Below are 24,847 nucleotides of genomic sequence, written 5' to 3' on the forward strand. Positions count from 1 at the left end.
TACCCCGAGCTGTCATCCCTCCGCCAACCTAAAAATTGAGGCTGGGTGGGTAACGCCCTTAAGCGGCCATTAAGCGCAACTCACAAGTCCTGGACTGCTTACTCCCTCTCCTCATAGCACCTGGCTCCAACCCCCAGCCTGCCAAAGACACTGCTCTCTGCACAGAGGGGCTGACCAGTTCCCCTGCACGGTGCCCTCCCCCACCACCATCCCCTGCTGGCAGAAGTCTCACTACACTAGACAGTGAGAGGAGGTTGTCTGGCAGGCTTGCCAATACACCAAGCATTTCAGTGTTCATTGCCATCAGCATTCATCTGTACCCCTTGTTTCATTGAGGTCCTCATCTGAGCCCTCTGCATGACACTCTGGGGAACTGGCACACAAGCTATCCTCCACCACCCCCCTCCCCCCGCCACCCCCCGATGATCCCCCCTCCCCACACCCCCTACCCAGTTTGGCTGCAACCCACTTGTACCTTGTGACACGCCATGTGCTGGCTGTAAGTCTATTCAGAGGGATGGAGAGGAGAACAGGAGATTCATGGTCACACAATTTGCAATTTCCACTTGATGCCACATCTCCGGATCAGGGTGAGGAGGGAGTTGAAATGTAGCATAGGTCTGCCCAGGGTGATGATAAATGACAATCTTATTATCCTTTGCAACTCCTTTCTCACCCTCAGCCAGAGATGTGGCATCAAGTGGAAGCTGTATATGGTGCGACCATAGAACTCCTGCTGTCACACCATCATCCTGGACAGCCATGGGCGGCATATGCCTCTGGCCATGTAGTACGATCTGTCCAGGGGTCTCAGGAGCTGACTTTCTGGAGTCACCCCTCCAGTCTTCTGCCTCTCCCTGGTATTGTGGGTAAACTTCTATTGCAAGAGAAAGGGCAGAGTGTAGTGATTGTATGATGCTGTGCTATGTGATATGCCTGCCATAGCTGAATAGCTAAGCATATGTGGAGGCAGAGAGAGGTGGGTGTGAGGCTATCAGTATTTGTAGATGTATGTGGGTGAGGTGGAGTATGTATGCATTCCATGCGCCAGGGAGTGCTGCTGGGTCTGTGATGGGGGCTTGGTGTGTTGAGCTGTTAGTGTGCTGAGTATGGGATGTACTGTGATGGTGCATTCACTCACCTTGACCACTTGTGTGAGATCATTGTATTTTTTCCTGCACTGCTGCCGCATCTACGGTGCTCGACTTTAGGCATTCATTTCCCCTGGCTGATGTGCTCCCATCCCCTCTTCAGGCTTTTTTCCCACCCAGGGAAACATTGCCTCCTTCCTAGAGCCCACCTTAGTGACCAGAACATCTAGCGATGCCCCACTACACTGGGAAGCCCCCCAATTTTCCTGCTGCAACATCTTTCCAATGTTTCAAAATGATTTTCCATCATGATGACATCAGATGTACAACCTCCCTTTAATAAGCAGAGAGCGTTGAAGAGGAGCAGGCTGCCTGGAGAACATAGTCACCAAACAATGCTGTTGGATGCTCCTGCTGTGCGCAGAGGCCACAGGCAGCATAGAGAGCATGGAACAATGGCCCTACGGTACTATTATTCAAATGAGATGAATACTGCCACCCTCGATTTTGCAGGTCGCAAATCATGAACCCTGTGCCCAAAAACCAGTGCAGACCAAATTTGAGCCACTTTCCTCAAAAATAGCACCCTCTACTGAACCAGTCTAAATTTCCTACTTCCCACTTTATGGGTTAAGTAATGATCAATTATACAGCTAATTTGTCATCTGAGGCCAGATGCTCTGTAATGCCCCAAAACCAAATAATCGTTATAATAATGATGATTTCACAGAAATCAGTAACCTGGTGCCAACAGAGAAACTTCCTGAAAATGGTTAACGTGCACTGCAGACAGTGTGCAAGTTCTACAGCATGGGCCTTAGGGGCGGAGCTTTCATTTCTACACTCACCAGCCTAGCATTTACTGGCAAATAAAGTAAGAATTACGAGCTGATGAACACAGAATCTGATAACCAGAACCTCTGAAACTAATAAACCTATGGTTGCCTATTTTTAAGTTTCTAATAATAAAAGAAAGTGACTGTTCCTGACTGAGTTTCAATCAAAAAATTCAAACAAACAGGCTGATTTCAATAGGAAATGGTCAGTTTACAAGAATTTACTCTAAGCTGGAGCAAGGCAGAAGATGCATGATCTGACTCGATCACTTTTTATTACTTAGTTCTGCTTTTTGTAAGATTTGCAAATTGTTACTTGCCAATTCTAGAGAATGCCAGTGTCACATGGGCCTCAATTAGCAAAGGCCTGTGCTTAAAGCAATAGTCTAGGTGGCTCATCCAGATACCATTGCTTTGGCTGTGAATTCTACTGCTAAACAAGGATGGGAATTTTCTTCTGGGCATCAAGGAGATTTATTTAGAATTATATTTGCATTTCCAGGATTGGCGAGGTAGTCACTTATACAGTGCATAATTAACACAACCAAAATTGCAATATCTTAAAATCTGTATTTCTGATAATCTTAACCATATTCTCCAGCTTTTTCTTAACATCTTAATTGTACATTAAAAGCCACACATGTTTGACAATGGAAATATTACTGTGTGATCTAACTCAACTCCAGAGGCATTTAAAGCATTGACCTCCCATGAACAGGGGTGCAAATTGTTGGATTGATGAATGCTGTCAGCAGAAGAAGCCTTGATCTCTTTATGTCTATCTCCAGGCATCAGCTTGAGGAGATGGTTGAGTTGGAGAGTATTTTCCCAGCATTGACTCCTAGATTACAAAGATAGCTTTAGCAAACAACTCTGTAGCTATAATACAGAAACCTCAGAGCAACACCCTCTGACAGAAATCAGGAAAGAAAATCATCAGCTTTTACTCAAAATCAGTGGAGCGGCCATAACTCCTGCCTGAAGCTGGCATTCGGAGGCTTGAACAATTTTATAGTTTGGGCAACATTTACATGTAACCAGTAAAGTGCAGATAGCAAATGGCTTCTCCACCGCAGCTCCCTAGTTGCGGGAGGGCAGGGGAACTGACTGTATCCTACTTGAGGGAGAGGGGGAAGCTGGATTCCTGAAGGAATGAACGTGGGCCGGCCACAAGCCGTAGTAATTTTGTGGAGCCAGGAAGGGTAGTCCTGCACCTCCTATTTTCCCAAAATTAGAAGAAAAATGAGTTTGAAGCCTTGTTGTTTAGGAGCTATCAAGTGGTCACTTTAAGAACCAGTAGTTAGGCTGCTTGCCACCAAATACAAATATATCACAGTGCTGCTCTGTCTATTACAATCAAGGCCTTACAATGATGGAGGACATCGATTTATATAATTGCCTCATCCCTACCCGGGTGATTATTTGCCTTGGACATCCGAGAGCCTAACATGCTTTCCTCCCACACTCACCCCACAATTTTGAACTATTTTTCAGTTTCTTGGAAGTTGAAAATCGCCACTACAAATTTTTAAGATGCTACATCTGCATGAAAGGGTTATTGTGCCTAATATATTTTTACAAAATAGCTCGATGAATAAATAAATTGAAATATGTTGAAAGCATGCCCTGTATCTTAGGGCCCTACGGCAGGACAGAATTTTGGATGTTAAATTTCTAGTTTATTCTACAAAGCCACTTTGAAAAGCTGCAATGAGCATTTGTTGTTTTTTCTCTCCTTTTGGCTAAACCATCTAATTTATGCTACAGGCGGTTTGACCAATATCTGAGAGAAAAAGGTGCTATAGCTTGCATCCTGCCCTGATTTTTAAAAAATTCTCATCCTCCTTTTCAAAACCCTCCATGCCCTGGCTGCTCTCTATCTCTGCAATCTCCTCCAACCCTATAAATCTCAGAGGCACCTGCAATCGTCCAATTCCAGCCTCTTGAGCATCCCCAATTTTAATCACTCACCATTGGTGGCTGTGCCTTCAACTGCCGAGGCCCTAAACTTGGAAATTCCCTCCCTAAGTCTTTCTGCCTCTTTACCTCTCTTTTGTCCTTTAAGATGCTCCTTAAAACCTACCTCTTTGACAAAGCCTTTTGGTCATCTGCCATAGTTAATGCCTCCTTATGTGGCTCGGCATTAACTTTTGTTTAATAATACTCCTGTGAAGCACATTAAGTTTTATTGCATTAGAGGAACTATATAAATGCAAGTTGCGGTTGTTGTTGTTGCCCACCTTCAACTTTGGCCTTGGTTGTAACTAAACCTGAACAATGATTCTTTTCAACCTAGATGAAAGATGATGTTCTGAAAACCATTCTGCAACAGTTCATGCATGTACATTTATGATGAAGATTGTAATTTTTTTTCATTCAGAGATTTTCTGTAGACTGCAAGCCAGAAGAGTGAATGCTGCATCTTCTGTTTCGGGAGTTTTGAAATCATTTTTTGTTCAAGTGTTGTTTACTTTGCTTTCTGTTACCCATAATGGAAGTGGAAGCCAAACATGTGATTGTGTTATGTTGAGTGGATTTTAGTTTCCTACTCTAAACAAAATATAGATTGTTCCATCATGTCCTTATTTGGAGGGATAATGGGAGCCAGGCACTTCAATTAGATATTCTAAGTGATCACAATGGGCGGAATTATCCCAGATGTGCACTAAGTGCGGTAGCGGGTGTGAAAAGCGACATTTTAGCCACCAGCCGCAATGATGGGTTTTTGCGCCACATCATCCACTTCCCACTTCATTAATTATGCAGCCAGACAAATCATACCAACTCGCTGGAAGTGGCCTCTGAATCGCCAGCCAGACCGTTACCTCACCGCTTCCTCACGCCAGGTGCCATATCTAAATTTCAAACTCGCACACAGTTCTCAATGCTTGCAGCCCAAGACTGCTCCAGTGAAGACATGGCCCTGAAAGCCAAGAAGAGTTCAGTGATCCATCACTGGAATGCCTTTTGGAGGCCCACTGTGATGTCCTTCACTCCCACTCTAGCTGGAGGAGATTCTACAATCTCATCACTCTGACTTGGGAGGCGGTGGCAGTGGTGGTCAGTGTCAACGCTGTACAGAAGAGGTTGGCCATCCAGTGCAGTAAGAGGATGTATGATCTCATCCATGCTGCCAGGGTAAAGCAACCACTCCACAACGCTCTAAACACATACACTCACAAGGCCATCACACATTCACTGGCATCTCACTCACTGCCAGCTCAAGGGACATCACCACCCATTCTCACACACATTTCCTCACATGTCCATCTGGCCTCATCTCCTCTGGAAATTGCCTCCTCAGCCCTCACCATCTTGAGGCCATTTGCACAGATCAACATGTGCCCCCACACACACCCTGGGATACCCCCCTTCCCAGTACAGTCCTCGCCCTGCAGCCTCTTCCCTTGCCTGAGGCTACTTCTCTCCCTTCCCCAAGCAAGCCCTAGCCCTGCAGCCGTACAAAGCCTTACAGTCTGGTAAGTAGAGACCTTCCAGTGAGCCCCTTTAAAAGTGATGTGGTGCTACATGCGAAGCCTGGTGCTGATGACTGTGAGTGCTGCCCGAAGTGAGGTAGGCAAACAAAACTTGAAGTCCGGAACGAAGTGCAGCTTGCAAGGTGTACCTCGCTTATGTTCAGTTGTGAAACATGTTGGCACTCAATCACGCCGATGCGTCCAGGTGATCCAGTGTGGGGGAATGACTCCGGCAAGCAGAGCATATAATGAGATGCTAAAGTACTGAAATTAAGTTCCCGACATGCGGCGGCAGGGAACACAGCCTGCCATTGATGGGTGGAGCGGACGATCGCAAACTGGTTTCACGGCATCGTGAAACCAATTTTTGGTGGTCTTACCATATTGTCCACTCACACCCACCATGATGCTTGATGCCAATGGGGTTGGAAAATTCCGGCCCTTATTTTTAATGACCCCATGATTTCCTCCCAGATTACTCAAACTGTGGCAGCAGGAAATTTGTGTGCTCTTCCTGCCCGCCACATTGGGAGCTTGGAGGACATTCAGCAAGTGGAAAACATGCTATTCGGCAACATTACTAGGATGTTGATTTATTTAGACAGAAGGAATTGAGGGTTATTGTGAGATGAAAAAGCGATAGGCCTTTTGGGCCTTTATCATGTTTCCAGTTCCCAAAATATTATTTGTTCTTACAAAACCTCTAAAGAGGACCATGAGTGATTTTTTTTTTTTATTAATTGCTTTTGAACTTCCTCCTTGTAGACTTTCTAGAACTAACTCCATTCTCCTCTAAGACGGCACATGTATGATGACACCTTTCCTTTAATGAAGGTTAGTTCTGTACATTCATCTGTGAGATACTCCTTAGCCATCTATTCACATCCTTCACATCCAGACATTGGAAAAATAGCCTGCTCTTCAAATGTTGTATAAATATTCAAACAATAAACAAAATTAAACGATTCTATTCAAGTATCAACTGAAAATAATATTAAAGTACGCCCATACTGAGAAAAGTATGGAAAACAGATGAAAGCAAGACAAGCTCCATTTCAACTGGCATTAAAGAACCCCATCATGACGAAGAATAATTAATGAAAGTCAATATTTTCTGTTTTAAATATCCCTTTTCCTATGAGTGCCAATTGACTGATAACTCTTGTATATTGCTTTACATGTCCATTGCATTCCCATTCCTTGTATTGTATGAGCGTCCAGTCACATTCTTACGTATCTTGAAATCATCCATTAAGTGCACTGCAATGGTGAATGTTGTTCAGCCTGCTCTGGATTTTGAGTTTAGATCTAAATAGTGGCAATTATTACTGATAGAAGGGATGACAGCATCTCTATGAAATCAACTACTAAACTGGGTCTAGATGTGCCTACACCAAACTGAAGTGTGTGAAGCAGCTCTTCAGTGAACATTAGTCCAATCTAACCTCTGAAATTAATAAAGCACTACAGGGTGTAAATTGAATTATAGAATTTTGCAGTACAGAAGCAAGCATGTAGCCCATGAAATCTATTGTAGCTTTCTCCAATTACGTCATCTAGTCTTCCACTCACTAGCTTGCTCTTCATATTAGTCCTTGCTTTTCAAGCGGCAATGTAATTCTTTTACAAAGTATTTTATGGATTCTGTTTTAACAGTAGTTTGTCACAGAGAATGCTACTTTCTAATCATTGGGCGAAATCATCACAGATTTGCACTCAGTGCAGTAGCGAGCAGGTAAAACGATGTTTACCCGCCGGCCGCGATGGCAGGTTTTCACGCTGTATCATCCCAAACCTGCCATATTATTTATGCACTCCCAGGAAACACCCGTTTCCATGGTGGGTGGGCTCTCATTCGCCTGCCAGCCATCATCCTGCCACTGCATCACGCCGGGCGCCATATTTAAAGTCTAGCCACAAGCACACATCTCAATGCTTCCAGACCACCACTGCTGCACGGAAGACACGGTCCTGAAACTGATGAGGACTGCAGCCCCCAGGTTCAGCGACTTGTCCCTCAAGCGCCTTTTGGATGCCATAGAGGCCTGCTGGGATGTCTTCTACACCCACTCTGGCTGCAGGATGGGCAGCAACAACACTAATCCGGCTTGGGAGGCAGTGGCAGTGGTGGTCAGTGCCAATGCCCTTCAAAAGAGGACAGCCACCCAGTGCTGCAAGAGGATGAATGAGCTCCTCCATTCTGCCAGGGTAAGTCACTCTTCTCATCACTCTCAATTCACACACTCACAAACCCATCACACATCCAGAGGGCCCTCACTCACTGCCGGTTCAAGGGACATCACCATTCACTCTCTGACACTCACCGTCATTATCCTCACCCTGACCACTCACCTCCCACACAGACCAGGCATACTTATCATCTGGCCTAGTAGGTGTCCTGCTTACACTCTCTCCATCTCTATTCATGCAGGACAAGCTGGCTTACAACAAGAGGGAGAGGTCGCAGACCGGTGTCAAAATGCCCGAAATCAAGGCCCTAATGGACTTTAAAATCACAGCCATCCAGCTGACTGGTGATGATCTGGACCGGTCTTGTGCTGACAGTGAGGTCGGCAGTGCTCTACCAAGTGAGGACCCAGCAGTGCAACATCCATCAGACAACCATGCCGTGAGTGATGTGTCCTCTTTCACAGGCCACTGCCATGCGCTAATTATCTCTTCTTGCTTTCACAGGCACATCTGCCAAACAGCCAATGGAGTCCATGACCCAGGGCCTCCAATCAAGCCCCGAAGAAACATCTGAAGAGGAATCTGGAGGCACCCTCCCTGAAGTCCTGTCACAGCGCTCACCCACACCCTCCACCAGCACAGAGACACACACCTTGGTGGGACCTAGCTTTAGAGTAGCCCCAGGATCACAATCTGGTGAACACATTGCACCATCTGATCCACAGCAGGCGGAGTCAGGGACTTCCCAGGTTTCTGGCATTCAGAGGACTGCTGGAGGCCAGAAACCTGCTGAGTCCAAGTCAGTTGTCGAGCCTCTGGACTCGGTCATGTCACAGTTGCTGGAGCTGCAAAGGCAAGCTCGGGAATGTCAGGAAGAGATGTCTGCTGCACTCCTCACATTGCAAGGTATGATGGAGGACTTCTTCCGCCTTCACTCTGAGTGATAGCACCGGCATACCAAAGCACCAAGGTCAATGCTTGTAGAATGGCGGCCGCCATGGAAAGCTTGGTCTAGGACTTCGCTCCCATATTGCTGCATGGACTCAACTCCATTGAAGTGCCATAGTTGGCCTCCAACAGAGTCTACATGAGAGGGGTGCCGGGCAGTTATCTCACTCCAGCTACACTTGCTCCTCAACGAGTCAACCTGAGTCTCCCGGGCATTCACAGGGAGGAGTATCAGCAGGTGCACACTCCAGGCCCATCCATCCAGGTGACTCTGAGTGTCCGGCCCATCCAACGCCCCTCTTCCTGTGACCTCAGCAACACCATAGGCTGAGGAGTGTGCCAGTGCCACAGCGGACTCAACTCCATTGCAGATGCCATAGTTGGCCTCTAACAGTGTCTACGCAAGAGGGGTGCCAGACAGCTCAATCTCACTCCAGTTACCCCATTTTTTTGAATATTCATTCTTGGGATGTGGGCTTCGCTGGCTGTGCCAGCATTTATTGCCCATCCCTCGTTGCCTTTCAGAAGGTGATGGTGAGCTGCCTTTTTGAACCGCTGCAGTCCATGTGGTGTAGGCAGAGTGCTGTTAGGAAGGGAGTTCCAGGATTTTGACCCAGCAACAGTGAAGGAATGGCGATATATTTCCAAGTCAGGATGGTGAGTGACTTGGAGGGGAACTTACAGATGGTGGTGTTCCCATCTATCTGCTGCCATTGTTCTTCTAGATGGTAGTGGTTGTGAATTTGGAAGGTGCTGTCAAAGGAGCCTTGGTGAATTCCTGAAGTGCGTCTTGTACATGCGGCTGCTACTATGCGTCAGTGCTGGAGGAAGTGAATGTTCTTGGATGTGGTGCCAATCAAGTGGGGTGCTTTGTTCTGGATGGTGTCAAGCTTCTTGAATATTGTGGGAGCTGCACTCATCCAGACAAGTGGGGAGTATTCCATCACACTCCTGACTTGTGCCTTGTAGATGGTGGACAGGCTTTGGGGATCAGGAGGTGGGTTTCCGATGCAGGATTCCTAGCCTCTGACCTGCTCTGGTAGCCACAGTATTTATATGGCTAGTCCAGTTCAGTTTCTGGTCAATGGTAACTCCCAGGATGTTGACAGTGGGGGATTCAGTGATGGTAATGCCATTGAACATCAAGATGGTATGCACTGTTGCTACTATGCGTTGGTGGTGAAGGGAGTGAATGTTTGTGGATGTGGTGCCAATCAAGTGGGCTGCTTTGTCCTGGATGGTGTCAAGCTTCTTGAGTGGTGTGGGAGCTGCACTCATCCAAACAAGTGGGGAGTATTCCATCACACTCCTGACTTGTACCTTGTAGATGTGGACAGGCTTTGGGGAGTCTAGAGGTGAGTTCAACTCCTGACCTCATTACAGCCTTAGTTCAAACATGGACAAACGAGCTGAACTCCAGAGGTGAGGTGAGAGTGACAGCATTTGACAGAGAGTGGCATCAAGGAGCCCTAGCAAAACTGAAGTCAATGGGAATCGGGGGAAATCTCTCCATTGGTTGGGGTCATACCTAACACAAAGGAAGGTGGTTGTGGTTGTTGGGGGTCAATCATCTCAGTTCCAGGACATCACTGCAGGAGTTCCTCAGGGTAGTGTCCTAGGCCCAACCATCTTCAGCTGCTTCATCGATGACCTTCCTTCGATCATAAGGTCAGAAGCGAGGATGTTCACTGATGATTGCACAATGTTCAGCACCATTCGTGACTCCTCAGATACTGAAGCAGTCCATGTCAAAATGCAGCAAGACCTGGACAATAGCCAGACTTGGGCTGACAAGTGGCAAGGAACACTCGCTCTAGACAAGTGTCACTGTATTGAAGTGGAAATATATCAATTTTCCTTCACTGTCACTGGATCAAAGTCCTGGAACTCCCTTCCTAATAGCACTGTGGGTGTATCTACACCACATGGACTGCAGCGGTTCAAGAAGGTAGTTCACCACTACCTTCTTGAGGGCAACCTGGAATGGGCAATAAATGCTAGCCCAGCCAACGAAGCCCACATCCTGTGAATGAATAAAAAAACCACACAAGATAAAGGCAGGTGTCTCAGCCTAGGGCCTCTTCCCTGTGCACTGTACATCCTTCAGACCAAAGTGATGATCCGGCCTCACACTCCCTGGAAACTCCTGCACCTCAGTGGTGCTTGTCATTGCTGCTAGAATGTTGTGGGCAGGCACCACAGAGTTCCATCATTCTCTCTGTGTGCTCTCAGCACCTTTAAGAAGGGGCTGGCCCCCATCTCTTCAGTACCTGAGACCACTGATGCTGTGCTCTTTAAGGGCTCAGGTGCTGAATATGGACAAAGGATCAGATGCTTCTACAGTTTCATGGCTGCACCTCCATGATATGACCCTAATCACGGAGCGCAAACGATCTGCCCTGTGCCAGATAGGAGTCATTCTCAGAGGCTACGTGAAGATCTATGGAGTGTCCTCACTGCATGTCGTCATCATTCTCCTGCACTCGAGCGATTATTAGGGCCTCCACTGCATCTCCATGACAGGAGCATTCTCACATAGGGTATTTGCGTTGCCATAAGCCAGACCGGAGTCAAACATTCATAGATGCGATGTGAGGATCTATGGTGTCTCCTCACTGCATGTCGTCATCATCTTCCACAAATCTAGCAGCTATGAGGGCCTGCCTCGTCTAGCCAGTGTGAGGGCCTCAACCCCGTCATCGTTGCTTCAGAGGACCTCCTCACCCTCATCCCCATCGGTGTCCTCCTCATCAGAGAAGACGTGCAGCTCCTTCATCTCCTCCTCAGCCAGCTCGTCTTCCCGTTGGAGTACCAGGTTGTAAAGGGTGCAGCAGATGACGACAATGCGTGACATCCTCTGCTGACTGTACTGCAGGGCTCCATCAGACCGGTCTAGGCACCGGAACCTCATCTTCAGCATCCCGAAGGGTCTGCTCCACCAAGTTGTGAGCTGCAGCTAGGGCCTCATTATAGCGTCGCTCTGCTGCAGTCTGAGGCCGCCACATGGGTGTCATCAGCCACGGCCTCTGTGGGTAGCCCTTGTCCCCAAGGAGCCAACCCTCTGTGGACTCTGGAAGACTCCAGGGATTCGCGAAGGACTCAGGATGTAGGCGTCGTGCACACTCCCTGGAAACCATGTGCACATCTGCAGGATGCGTTTCTAATGGTCGCACATTCAGCGAATGGAACCCCTTGCAGTTGATATAGTTTACTGTGTGTTGCGATGGAGATCTGAGACGTGAGTGCAGTCAATCACACCCTGCACCTGTGGGAAACCCAAGATCTAAGCGATTTCAATCGCTCTTGCATCCTGGCTGTCCTAGGCCCAGGCGAAATGCACAAAGTTGTGTGCCCTTGCAAAAATGGCATCTGTGACCTCATGGATGCATTTGTGGGTGGAGGCTTGTGAGATCCCACAGAGGTCACCTGTGGAGCCCTGAAAGGAGCTACAATCACTTTCACGGCCACTGACAGTGGATGCCCTCCATGTGTCCATGGCGCCAAATCCTGCAGCAGGTGGCAGATGTGACTGACCAGTTCCCTAGACATGCGCAGTCTTCGGCGACACTGGTTCTTGGTCACCTGCAGAAATGACAGGCGGCGTCTATAGACCCTGGGTGTCGCTGGGCACCAACCTGCCACCCCTTCATCCTGAGGTTGCTGCTCTTGCCTCTGCACAGCCAGGAGCCTCAGTCACTCTCTCCTCCGTCGTCTTTGCTCTCTGTAGACCATCAGGCATACAGCTAGTTCACCAGAGTCCATGATCCCGATGTACTCCCCCTGCAAGATGAAAAAGAGAGACACATGGTTAGCATGGGCGTACTGAGAACCTGTCTGGTTAAGTGTGATGGCCACTGCATGGATGGACAGAGATTCTGGCGCTGCAAGGCTGCTCTGTTAGCATGAACCGTGGGGGAGACTGGTCCAAATCAGGATACTGACATTGCAAGAAGCTGTGAGAGCCTCCATGGCCAGCTTTATCGAGGAGATTGTACGACGTGTGCAGTCGTCCAACTGTTCTGCAGTCCACTAAAATGCTCATGAATTTGCAGTCTGTGCCGGCAGGGGGCAGTGGAAAAGCTCTGGAGCACTTGGTGGCATTTTGATGCCTCTGCGTTGCTTGAGTGGACAGATAAGATAGGAGCCCAACCCCAATCATATCGCTGTGGCTGCGCATAACCTGCCTCAGCTGCAGAGGAATGGTCACTTTATATAGGTTTCCCGAATGTGTGACCACTTCCCTCGCCCACCCCTACTCCCCACCCTGAATGCTTGTGCGATATATTCAATGGCAGCACTGCCCTTAACGCCCCCTCCAGCCACCAGTCACCTCAATGGCAGGGCTTCCCTTAAGATGGATATAGATAGGTTGAGTGATTGGGCAAAGATCTGGCAAATGGAGTTTAATTTGGGAAAATGTGAAGTTGTTCACTTTGTCGGGAAGAACAAAAAAGCAGAGTATGACTTAAATGGAGAACGGCTGTGTAATTCTGAGGTGCAGAGGGATCTAGGTGTTCTAGTACATGAGTCACAAAAAATTAGTGTGCAGGTACAGCAAGTAATTAAGAAGGCTAATGGAATGTTATCCTTTTTACAAGAGGAATTGAACATAAAAGTAAGGATGTTATGCTTCAGTTATACAAGGCATTGGTGAGACCGCACCTGGAATACCATGGGCAGTTTTGGTCTCCTTATCTAAGGAAGGATGAAAATGTATTGGAGGCGGTTCAAAGGAGGTTTACGAGATTGATACCCGGAATGAGTGGGTTGTCTTATGAGGGAAAGTTGGACAGACTGGGCTTGTTTCCACTGGAGTTTAGAAGAGTGAGGGGTGATTTGATTGAAATATACAAGATCCTGAATGGCCTTGACAAGGTGGACGTCAAAAGAATGTTTCCTCTTGTGGGTGAGTCCAGAACTAGGGGGCAATGTTTTAAAATTAGGGGTCGCCCTTTTCGGGCAGAGATGAGGAGAAATTTTTTCTCTCAGAGGGTTGTGCAACTTTGGAATTCTCTGCCTCAGAAGGCGGTGGAGGCGGGATCATTGAGTATTTTTAAGACAGAGGTAGATAGATTCTTGTTAGACAAGGGAATTTATTTTTTTATTCATTCACAGGATGTGGGCTTTGCTGGCTGGTCCCGCATTTATTGCCCATCCCTAATTGCCCTTGAGAAGGTGGTAGTGAGCTGCCTTCTTGAACCGCTGCAGTCCATGTGGTGTAGGTACACCCACAGTGCTGTTAGGAAGGGAGTTCCAGGATTTTGACCTGGCGACAGTAGAGGAACGGCGATATATTTCGAAGTCAGAATGGTCAGTGACTTGGAGGGGAACTTCCAGGTGGTGGTTTTCCCATCTATCTGCTGCCCTTGTCCTTCTAGGTGATAGTGGTCATGGGTTTGGAAGGTGTTGTTGAAGGAGCCTTGTTGAACTCCTGCAGTGCTTTAGATGGTACACTGCTGCTACTGTGCGTCGGTGGTGGAGGGAATGATGCTTGTGGATGTGGTGCTAATCATGCAGACTGCTTTGTCCTGGACGGTGTCCAGCTTCTTCAATGCTGTGGGAGCTGCACTCATCCAGGCAAGTGGGGAGTATTCCATTAGACTCCTGACTTGTGCCTTGTAGGTGGTGGACAGGGTTTGGGGAATCAGGAGGTGAGTTATTCGTCACAAGATTCCTAGCCTTTGACCTGCTCTTGTAAATCAAAGGTTACTGAGGTTAGATGGGAATGTGGAAATCGAAACACAAGAAGATCAGCCATGATCTTATTGAATGGCGGAGCAGGCTCGAGGGGCCGATTGGTCTACCCCCGTTCCTATTTCTTTTATTCTTATGCACGCCTGCTTTGCCGCCGACATGTGCTTTGCCGCCAATGTGGATGGACAATCCAGCGGCAGCGGGGGGTGGGTGGATGAATCCGGCAGGCTGGCCTTATAATGATATGCTGATGCATTACAATGGGGTTCCCGACGTCCAATGGTGGGAAACGTGGCCTGCCATTGGCTGGCTGAGGGGACGATCAGGAACTGGTTTCATGCTGTTGTAAAACTGATCATGCCTTATTGTCCGCTCATGCCACCGATCACGCCTGATGCCAGAGAGAATGGAAAATTCCACCCAACCTATGAACAAATACTCTGCCTATGTCTTAGTTCGTGACCATTGAATGCAAGGTTAATAGCCCAGATCTTGCTGGAGTGGGGCATCTCGCAGTGTGCCCCTTTCATTAGATTTTATTCCTCACAATTCAGCTTGAAATGGTTTCCATTGCACATTGCTGAAAATGCAACTGATACCAGGATCTACAGGACATCTGGGATCTTGGTGAACAATGCGACCAATGAAACAAATGAGATTAAGGATAACAAAAGAAACAATGGAATGATGGATAAAGGAATAGGATGAATTAAAGTCAAACTAGATACAAAAAGGAAGAAAAAGAGGGAAAGAAATGTTAGATTAACAGTTAGAGAAAAAGAGACAGAGATGAAAAGTAAGAACAAAAATGAACTTTTAAAAATATCCAAGAACTTTTTACTGACTGCAGAAACAAGACACCTCCATTTCAATTGGTCCTTTTCAGGCCCAGAGAGGTTGAGAAACATAAAGCTTGTCATTAAAATCATTAAAAGTGACCTGACTGTGTTGAACACTAGTCCTAACTCTCTGTGGCTAGTTTAATTCATTTTAACAGCGGAACTGCTGCACTTCCTTGAAATTCATGGGGAGGTTAGTGCTGAGCTGTTATTTTCACAAGACTATCAACAGAACTGTGCAAATCTTGCTACAAATTGCTGGATAATTTGCACACTAATAACAATCTGCACATTAGACTGCATTATTTTACCAGAAAATCCTGGTCTTTTGGCATATTTGTGGTTAGAAGAAAGAGGACTTATGTAGTGTGTAGCAGTTCACTCAAGGAGTCTGAGTTGCTATGGCAACATGCTCTTCCACATGCATGTTGTAGTGTGGAGCTATGGATTCTGATGGTAGAAGCTCCAACATTCTTTCAATCATACAGTTGACCAGGAATCTCTCCTACTCTTACCATCTGCCATTGTCCTGTGTTGGAAGGATTTGCTAGTTGATGCTCAACCTGTGTGGCCACATTATGAACACACCTTCCTTTACCATCAAGTCCTGGGGTGGGATGAATCTGGAGCTTCTGGCTCAGAGGCAGGGACACAACCTACTGTGCCACAAGACCTCCACAGAGGGGATTGTTAATACAGTGGTCAGACCTAATTGCAAGGTCTTAAATTTTTTATTCGTTCATGTGATATGGGCATCATTGACAAGGTCAGCATTTATTGCCCATCAATAATTGCCCTTGAGAAGTTGGTGGTGAGCTGCTTTATTGAACTGCTGCAGTCCATGTGGTATAGGTACACCCACAGTGCTGTTAGGGAAGGAGTTCCAGGATTTTGATCCAGTGACAGTCAACGAATGGCGAAATGTTTTCAAGTCAGGATGGCATGTGACTTAGAAGGGATTTTGCAGGTGGTGATGTTCCCATGTGGGCTTGCTGCCCTAATTTTTTTAGGTGGTAGAGGCCACAGGTTTGGAAGGTGTTGTGACACAAACTTGCATTGTCCTTTGTAGCTTTTCAGGCTGCTGCTGTTTCTTGTTTATCTTTCCAGCTGCCCATGGAGTCCTTTGTCCTCTGGACCATACCTAGGAGAAGGCTTCTTCATAAGTCAAAATTGTGCGGCGTGCAGTACACCATAATGATTCTTGAGATCATAGCCAGCCTGTATTTCTGCATCCGCACTTCTAATTTCCAATCTCCAACACCTCCAAATCAATGAAATTTCTTTAAGATACTAGTGGTGTCTTTGATGATGTTTGTGGTGAATAAGTACATTCTTGGAAGGTTTGATTTGCTCTTCTTGGCTTATCTAACCTGGTAAGACTATTAAATATTGTTTTATGGAACTTAGTTGTCATTCTTGTGACTTTGCCTGTGGCACTGATTGCACTAGCTACTGTTTCCACTACCCTTGTGCAGCCCTCTTTGGAGCTTGCATTACCTGGTCTTCTGGCTCAGTTCATCTAGCATCACATCATCAGAGATGCTGATGATTCTCTACCCTCCGACAAATCTTTTCTCGAGACTGTTGTGCTCTGCGCTCAATACTTTTTGATAAGTGGTTTCTCTTGGAGATACTGTAGGCCTTTAAATCCTGCTGTAGCATGCTAGTTTACCATACATGGGCAAGCTCCCAAGCTTCATTGTTGAACCCTGGAGTTTGCCCTAAATATTGAACTTAGGCTGACACCAGTATTATAGCTGGGTCAGCCCACTTCACACACAGGGTGGACATGAATCATACACTATCGTACTTCTGCTCAAGATTTCGCTTATTGAAAATTCTCTGCTATAGCATCTTAAAATTAATCCTTGTAAACGCCATTAAAGTTGTTTTATACATAGATTTTGTTTTGTAAACAGAAAGAAAGACCACCAAGAAGACTGAGAGTGCAAGTGTTGAAGATTCCGAAAGGACTTTTGCCCCGATCATCCTGAAGGAGTTGACTGACCTGCAGGTTATGGATGGTAGCCAAGTGAGAATGACAGTGGAAGTGGCAGGTGAGGCAATCATTCTGAGCAAATAGTATGTAACCCCCTATCACATGAAATCAAGTGAGAAAAGAGATCAGAGCCTAGAAAGTCCGCTGGGAATGTGCCTGTGGCAGAACTGCATCACTAACCCTGCCGTTAGTTGATGGGGCTGTGAAGGGTCCTGTAGAACAGACTTTTGGAAGTGCAACACCCACTTGCAAAAGGCTCTTGTATGTCAGTGGTGGCTGGACAGCAGGGAGCAGAGGGGAATTCAGGGGTGGGGGAGACACATATTAGGTTCCTTTGGAAAAGACTGTAGGTGTCCTGAGTGGCCCTTAGATGAAGGAGGCTGCTAAAATACCCCTAAAATAAACCAAACTCCTGGCTTTAATCCCCAAGTGGGCCTATTGGGCAGCTACCAGGTGGACATGCACCAAGGGTCCCTATTGAGGATCTAGGATTGGGAAATCCTGACTTATGAAGTCCCCGTTCTTGGCCCTGCCCTCATTGCACCAAGGTTCCTTGTGGGAGTATATGGGTTGAATTTCCAAAGGCAGGAACGGAGATTGGGGGTCACCAAAAATACAGGCACCGGGTTAGTTGCAGGATGCCATCCTGGCACTGGACGTTTTGGAGGAGGTGTGTTCAGGGCCCAGGAAGGCTGTGTGCCATGCCCCACCCCTGCCACCCTATGAGGTAGGCAGGCAATTAAGCTCATTAAGAGTCTTGTTAAAGGTGAGTTTAGGAGGCCGACTGGGATTTTCCAGTATACCAAGGTGACGAGGGGCAGACTAACTGCCTGGAGGCAGACACCCAGCAAGAGGTCGGGTTGCCAGTAATCCAGGCACTCCCTTCCTGTCTGGGTGCGGGTGCAGCCAAAAAGCACCCTGTAGAGGGAATTCCCCCTCACCCCCACCTCCCACAGTAGTGGCCTGCCTGCTTTTATAAAGAGTCTTAGAGGACATCTTCTTGTTGAGATCCCTCTCAGTTACTTAGCTTGTACTGTAGCTGGGTATACCTCTGCAACAAAAAGGCTTTTGATTAGTCCTCCAGCTTTGAGGGCCCACCCACCACCCTTACTTGGACAGGGAACCCATCTCCATGCCAATTAACAGCTCACCCACATTAAAGTCTTAACTAATCAGTTTCCCCCTGGAGCTGGTCTCTGACCTGAAAACAAACTTGGCTCTTGTTTCCTGCCTACATTGCAAAAACTCAGCCCAGTGCTCCTGCCCTTAGAGGGCCACACAGGAAACTAACTGAGGGTCAGGACCCAGCATGTCGGAGTTTTCAAGAGCCTGTCAGATTGGCCATGCAAATGTATGGCTCTGATTTGGTATGTAAAATTAGAGTGGTTCATTGACATTCATTTTCAATATTAGTGATACAGGAAGCACAATAATTTTAATTTGTAATGAAATACTAATGATGAATGAGGGCGTCTTCCAGTTGGTCACAAAGAATTACTTTCCTATTTATACAGCATAATGGGTATTGAGGTGCACTTGTTAAGTTATGTGAGGTTTTGCCATCTTAAGATCAATATGATTGTACACGTTTTATGAGCATAATTGTGCTGAATCTGTAGAATTAGAGATGTAGACACTTGTGACACATATATGCCAACATTGAGGGCTGACCTGGCCTAATTTTCACATGTTAGGCTTCTCCATCTCATCTGAGTCATTTTGCTATAGATGGAAATTATTCAGAGTAGGATGTGGAGACTGGTTGGCTGCAAAAGATTAGACCAACAGGCTGAACTTAAAGAGTGTTGTTTGCTCTTGAAGAGGAGTAGGGGAGTACTGCAGCTGAGTGAAGGTGGAGGAGCAACAAATATCTTGCAGATATTCGTAATGACAACCTCCTGCTTTTACAAATGACACCTTGGAGATCCTGTTATAGGAGATGTGGTGAAGGAAAGCAGTCATTTCTGAAACAGACGACTATCCACTTCTGAAAGCAGGGGCCCATGCTACTAAGGCAGAGATCATGAGGTGAGGAAATGAAGTTGAGAAAGAGCTTCAATGACACCAAAAGAAATGTCAATGTAAATGTAGGTACGTTTGCCTACACTTATACTATTCATTCATACAAGATGTGACCTCATTACAACAGTCTGTCTGTTTTGACTTCAGAGATTACCAGCCAAGCCAATACATAACCTTGTTCACATCATTTTCTTGAATCTACATGTCACATTGCCAATGAGAGGAGGTGGGGGGCAGTCAGTAATTCCAAACAAACCACGCCCACAACTCATGGAGTTGTAGACCATCAAGGCACTGAGTGCTATATTCATCTGCACTACGCTTGCAAACATCTTTATAAATATTTACAGGTGAAGGGTGCTCACAACCATTGGGAAAGGACCAGGTCAAAAGTGGGCCAGCAATACTGAGTAGATGAGGAGATGGTCATCATTCTTTGGACAGGAAGCTGCATTGGCAAGCTTGGGGTAAGAAGTCGTTGTGTTGCCATCCAACAAGTATTTTTCATTTGATATGATCCTTAAAATTGAGAATCTGTTTCAGAATCCTAGGGGCAGGATTTTTGGGTCATTGGGCAGGCACGGTGGGTGGGCCCTGGAGTGGCCAGGAAACGGTCCACTGCCCGCGATCGGCTGCCGACCGCGATTTCACGCAGGCTGGCCAATTAACGGCCAGCCAGCGTGAAGCATGCGCTGAAAGGCTCAGCACTGCCGGCGCGGGGGCGGGAAGAGGGCGAGCGCTGATGTCAGGGCGGGCGCGGGGGAGCGTGCAATGTAAGCTCCCTCATGGCAGACAACTGTCTCAGGGAGCTGAAGAATTTTAAATACGAAAATAAATAGTAGGAAATTCCGAAAAAAAATGTTCACACATCGGACTCACTCAGCTAAACATATAGATAATAAAAATTCTGCCCAAACATTTTTATTTTTTTTAATTAATCTCAGAAACCTCATCCTGCCCTTGGATGAGGTTTCCTCAAAAATGCAAAGGCCGCCTAGCCGATTCGCCTGCCCGGCGAATGTTGGACGGGCAGCAAAAAATTGGCATCAGTTGGCTTTTTAATGGCTTTAATAAGCCTCTTAATTGGCGGTGGGTGCGCTGCTAACTCTCGCGCATGCTCATCAACCAAAATGTCACGCAGTGCAGTGCGGTTGGGAAGCTCACCCGACATAATTACACCCTATTTTATGCCCGATCAGGTCGGGCATGCGCCCACCCACGGAATGTAAAATTCTGCCCCTAGAAACAGGTCCTAAAATTGCTACTCTGCTGCATGAAGCACTATAGATTTTACTTACCTTTGAAGCCATCAACTTGGGAATGCATTGTAAAATATATTCTTTTCTTGTAGGTTATTCCCAAGATGAGGAGACTTACGATGTTTTGGCCCCAAGCATTTCACAGCACATTGCATCAGGCACATCACCTGTCCTTCGCTCCAGCAGAGGTGATAGCACTTCAGAGCTCTTAGTCAGTGAGTTTGAGGAAGGAACACCAGGAGCAGAATTTTTCCGTCGGCGAGTTGGGGGCGGGGCCTGCGTGCCAATGCAAAAATGACGCAGGATGACGTCAGGGGGAACCCCCAACATCATCCCGCCCCATTTAAATATTCAGGAATGCCGGGGGACAGCGCGATCAGCTGTGGGCCCGCCGACCTGTCAATGGTCAATTGAGGCCATTGACAGGATAGTTAAAACCAATTAAAGGACCTGACGGTCCAACCTTAAGGCTGGCGGGCAGGCCAGGAGCCCCAGCGGGCAATAGAAAAAACATGAAACCTCATCCACCAGCGGGATGAGGTTTCATGTTGGTTTTAAAAATCTTTAATAATGTTTCTGTGATATTTATTAACATGTCCCATGAGGGGGACATGTTAATAATTTTTTTACTTTTCTATTTTTACACTTTCAAAAACTTTCAACGCTCTCCCTGAGGCAGCACTTGATCTTAGGGAGATGTGCGCTCTTTCGCGCGCATGTGTGAAAGAGCGCACTCTGACGGTTGTGGAATCCCTCCCGCCCACTGGCGGGATAATTGGCCCACCCACTTAAAATGGCGGCAGGGCCCATTTCGGCAGCGTCGATCGGCTGCCCGCCCGCTGCCGAGCCGGTGGGGCCCGTACGCCCACCAAGGGCAAAATTCTGCCCCAAATGAAGTACAATTACAATTGAAGAGGGGATTAGTAGGAGCAAGTGGAGATCACAGGTGAAGAAAATAAAAGAGATGATCAAGCTGCCAGCCAATGCCATTATTCAATGAGCAAGGAATCAGTGCCTTCAAACAGGATCAAAAAGCATTGTCAACCTTCTTTCAATCCTTTGTGAGCAACCTGCAGCAGCTGTCCCAGGATGTGTAGCAGTGCAGAACAGTAATGTTGTGGATGAGATTTATTGATGTACAAATGAACAGAATTCTCTCACAAATTTCACAAACTTGCACCCAGACGCTGGAGATGCACAAGCATTCCAATGGAACCATGGCACTCAACAACAACTTGGAGCTTCAGTTGCTGTTCACACTTAAGAATAATTTTGCTATAGTATAAGAGTGGGGAGTGGGAAGCACCCCATTCAAATTACCACAAAATAAATAGAGATTTTTTTTGTCTGGCACTTGTCTGTTGATTGCAACTGTGGTGAGGTTTAAGTATGGGAATGGGGCAGGAGAAGGCAACGCCAGTTAAGTGATGGGAACGTATGTCACATTAATGTTTTTGTTTTCATAGTACAACCACAGCTGGCCAGTAACAGGATGCACCTATCTACTATATGTAGTTGGCACGCAAGAAATTTCACTTCCAGCCTGCACATGCCGTTCCTACTGTGTCGTCTTCCTCCTCCTCCTCCTCCTGTTCGTGGGATTTAGGCTGCTTGGCCTCTCAGGCTGCTACATACCCACTCCCCTTCAGATGACTAAACTGTGAAGTTAGCAATAGATGAGTTCCTGGGTTTTTTTCCACTGGGAAAGCCCCATGTAATTTCCTCTTGGTGCCTGTCACTTGTTTTCTGGATTTGTGAACAGCAGACAGACTGCTTTGACTGATGTCCCCCTGGTGGGCTTGGGGATCAAGCAGCATAAGAAAAATGATATTGCCACTTTACTGGTGAGTAATTTATTGGTCGCCAATATAGTTTGAATATAAGCAGATAACCGGTGAAGCAAAGGGGCTAGCAACAGATCTTCTTTGATGTCCCCATGTACAACTGACATGGCCTGGAGTATCACCAGAAGCACAAAGAGCCCCTGTATGCCTTTGCACCTAAAGATTGTGCCTCTTCATGAATTTGTTTCCTCCTCGTTCAAGTCATGTGGCACATCCCAAAGGGATTTTCAATCCCTAACTTTGCATCTTGTAAAACAGCTGTCTGCAATGGCAAAAAAAGGCAGGCAACTAACTGTTGGTAAACTGTAAGCTGCAGAAAAGGGGGCCAAATGTAGAGGCTTCTAGGAATGTGAAATGTAGCAACCCAGATATTTCCAATCTTCCAAAGATCAGCAAATCGCAAGCACAAACTCGCTTTCAGTAATTTTATGAAGGAGCCATGGCCAACACAAAGCAAGTTGGCATAGGGCATCATTTTAATAAGTTTTGTTTGTAAAATGCACAAGGCAGCAACAAGGCCTGCATTTGATGCTGAAAATTGGACGCAGTGTGAATGCAGTGTACAAGACTGGAGTTGTGATTTTTTTGAACATGACCATGAGCAAGTGAAGCTCCACACCACCAATGAAAGATCAAGACTATGGTATAATAGATAGGATGTAACTGAGAAGAGGCTTCCCGAGCTTAACGATAATGGTGAATAGAGAATACTATGCATGTAATGGAATTAATCACACAAATTGTGAGTCAAATAAATAACATGTATATATTGAAAAATATGAGTAAGAATGTTCATCTAGAATATCATAGATGAGTTAGCATGTCACAACTATTGCTAGCCAAGAATAAAAATAACACTGCAAAATAGGGTGGGGAAATTCCAGACAAAACATTTTCCTGTTTCACAACAATTTTGGAAGGAAAATTACCTTCTTTGGTAGAAAAAAATAAAGAAAGATGTGCATTTATAAAGCACCTTTCACGACCTCAGAATGTCCCAAAGTGCTTTACAGCCAATGAAGTACTTTTGGAATGTAGTCACTGTTGTAATGTAGGAAACGCAGCAGTAAATTTGCACACAGCAAGCTCCCACAAAGCAATATGATCATGGCCTGATAATCTGTTTATGTGGTGTTGATTGAGGATTAAATATTGACCAGGACATTAGTGATATCTCCCTTACTCTTCTTCAAAATAGTGCCATGGGACCTTTTATTTCTACCTCAGAGAACAGACAAGAACTCACTTTAACATCTCACCCAAAAGCTTCTGGGGCAGTCTGCAACAAACGTTTTAACTCTTATATTTATTTAACGCTTTAATAGCTTTGATACTGTGCAGGAATGTGTTTGCCTTCTCTCAGAAAATAATTATAATAATTATAATAATAATAATCATCATAGCTGGAAAATTCTAACGTGCAAATGTTTTCTATTTGTTAATGCTCATAAATGTGTTAATTCCATCAGGTAATCCAGCCCCAGAAATTATCTGGCTCCATAATGGAAAGGAAATTCAAGAATCAGAAGACTTTCAGTTTGAGAAGAATGGAAATGAATACAGTCTTTTTATTCAGGAGGTTTTTCCTGAAGATACAGGAAAATATACGTGTGAAGTTTGGAATGACATTGGGGAAGTGCAGACACAGGCAATACTAACTGTACAAGGTATTATTCTTCCCAAATTGTATTTCAACAGTTTAAGTACTAACTGGTGGTGTTTCCGTGTGCAGCTGTGTTCCATGCATCATCCTTTTAATTTAAAGAAGATGGTGGCCTTTAAAAATAAACAAGAAAGAATAACTTCTGGTTCTATTTATGTGCTTTAAATTATGTCACAACATTAAGTTTTTTAACATTAAGATTTTTTTAACAAACAATGTTTAAAACTGCCATTGAGTTGGTTGTTTATATGGCTGGATTTGAAAATAATATGAACTATTTCATTGTTTTGTAAGATCAGTTCAGAGCACAGTATTATTTTGCTCAGCCAGCACAGAATGAATAATGTTCGGTGATACGTTTTGGATGCATGGAAACCTCTGGCTCAATGTGCTTACCATATCTATGACACAGAAGTGTCTATGTTTTAGAATTTTGAGAGCCTGCTTCCATATGTTAATTTAATGCTGACCTGAAGTAACTATTTGTAAACTGTTTGAATGTGCACTCTTCAAATCCTGCACCTATGCAAACATTGGAGTAGACTTGTTTTTACCATTTAGACATTAAGCACATCCTGGCCAGAGAGCAAAATTACGCAAGGAAGATCCCACATAGGCTACAGAACCTGCCTGAATTGCCATCAATTCATTTAAATAAAAAGAAAGCTAAATTCATTTTGTTGGTGGCATGAGATCCTCCCTACCAGATATTCCTTTGTGCACTGTCCTGAGATAAATTTTAATGCCCAGGTGGTGAAGACAAAAATATGCTCAATTAATTGGTAATAAGATTAATAATATTTAATTAAATCTATTAAAAGAGATGTTTACAATGTAAGAACATATTATCTGGCCCGTCGAGCCTGACCCGCTATTCAATATGATCGTGACTCTGATGTTGGGCTTCAACTCCGCTTCCCCGCCTGCTCCCCATATCCCTTGATTCCACGAGAGACCAAAAATCTGTCTATTTCAGCCTTAAATAT

At 45.8% G+C, this 24,847-nt stretch overlaps 1 protein-coding gene across 1 annotated transcript in view; it reads left to right on the plus strand.

Annotated features, from left to right (window-relative positions):
• The window catches only part of LOC144686672 (myosin light chain kinase, smooth muscle-like), a 433,503-nt gene that overhangs the window by 268,779 nt on the left and 139,877 nt on the right, over positions 1-24,847 (plus strand). The window contains exons 12-13 of the mRNA XM_078552188.1: positions 16,994-17,131; positions 23,668-23,865. Coding sequence (XP_078408314.1) covers positions 16,994-17,131; positions 23,668-23,865 — 336 coding nt within the window. The remainder of the gene's footprint in view (positions 1-16,993; positions 17,132-23,667; positions 23,866-24,847) is intronic.

This window comes from Cetorhinus maximus, chromosome 11 (genome assembly GCF_964194155.1).
Source record: "Cetorhinus maximus chromosome 11, sCetMax3.hap1.1, whole genome shotgun sequence".
Taxonomy (NCBI): Eukaryota; Metazoa; Chordata; class Chondrichthyes; order Lamniformes; family Cetorhinidae; genus Cetorhinus; species Cetorhinus maximus.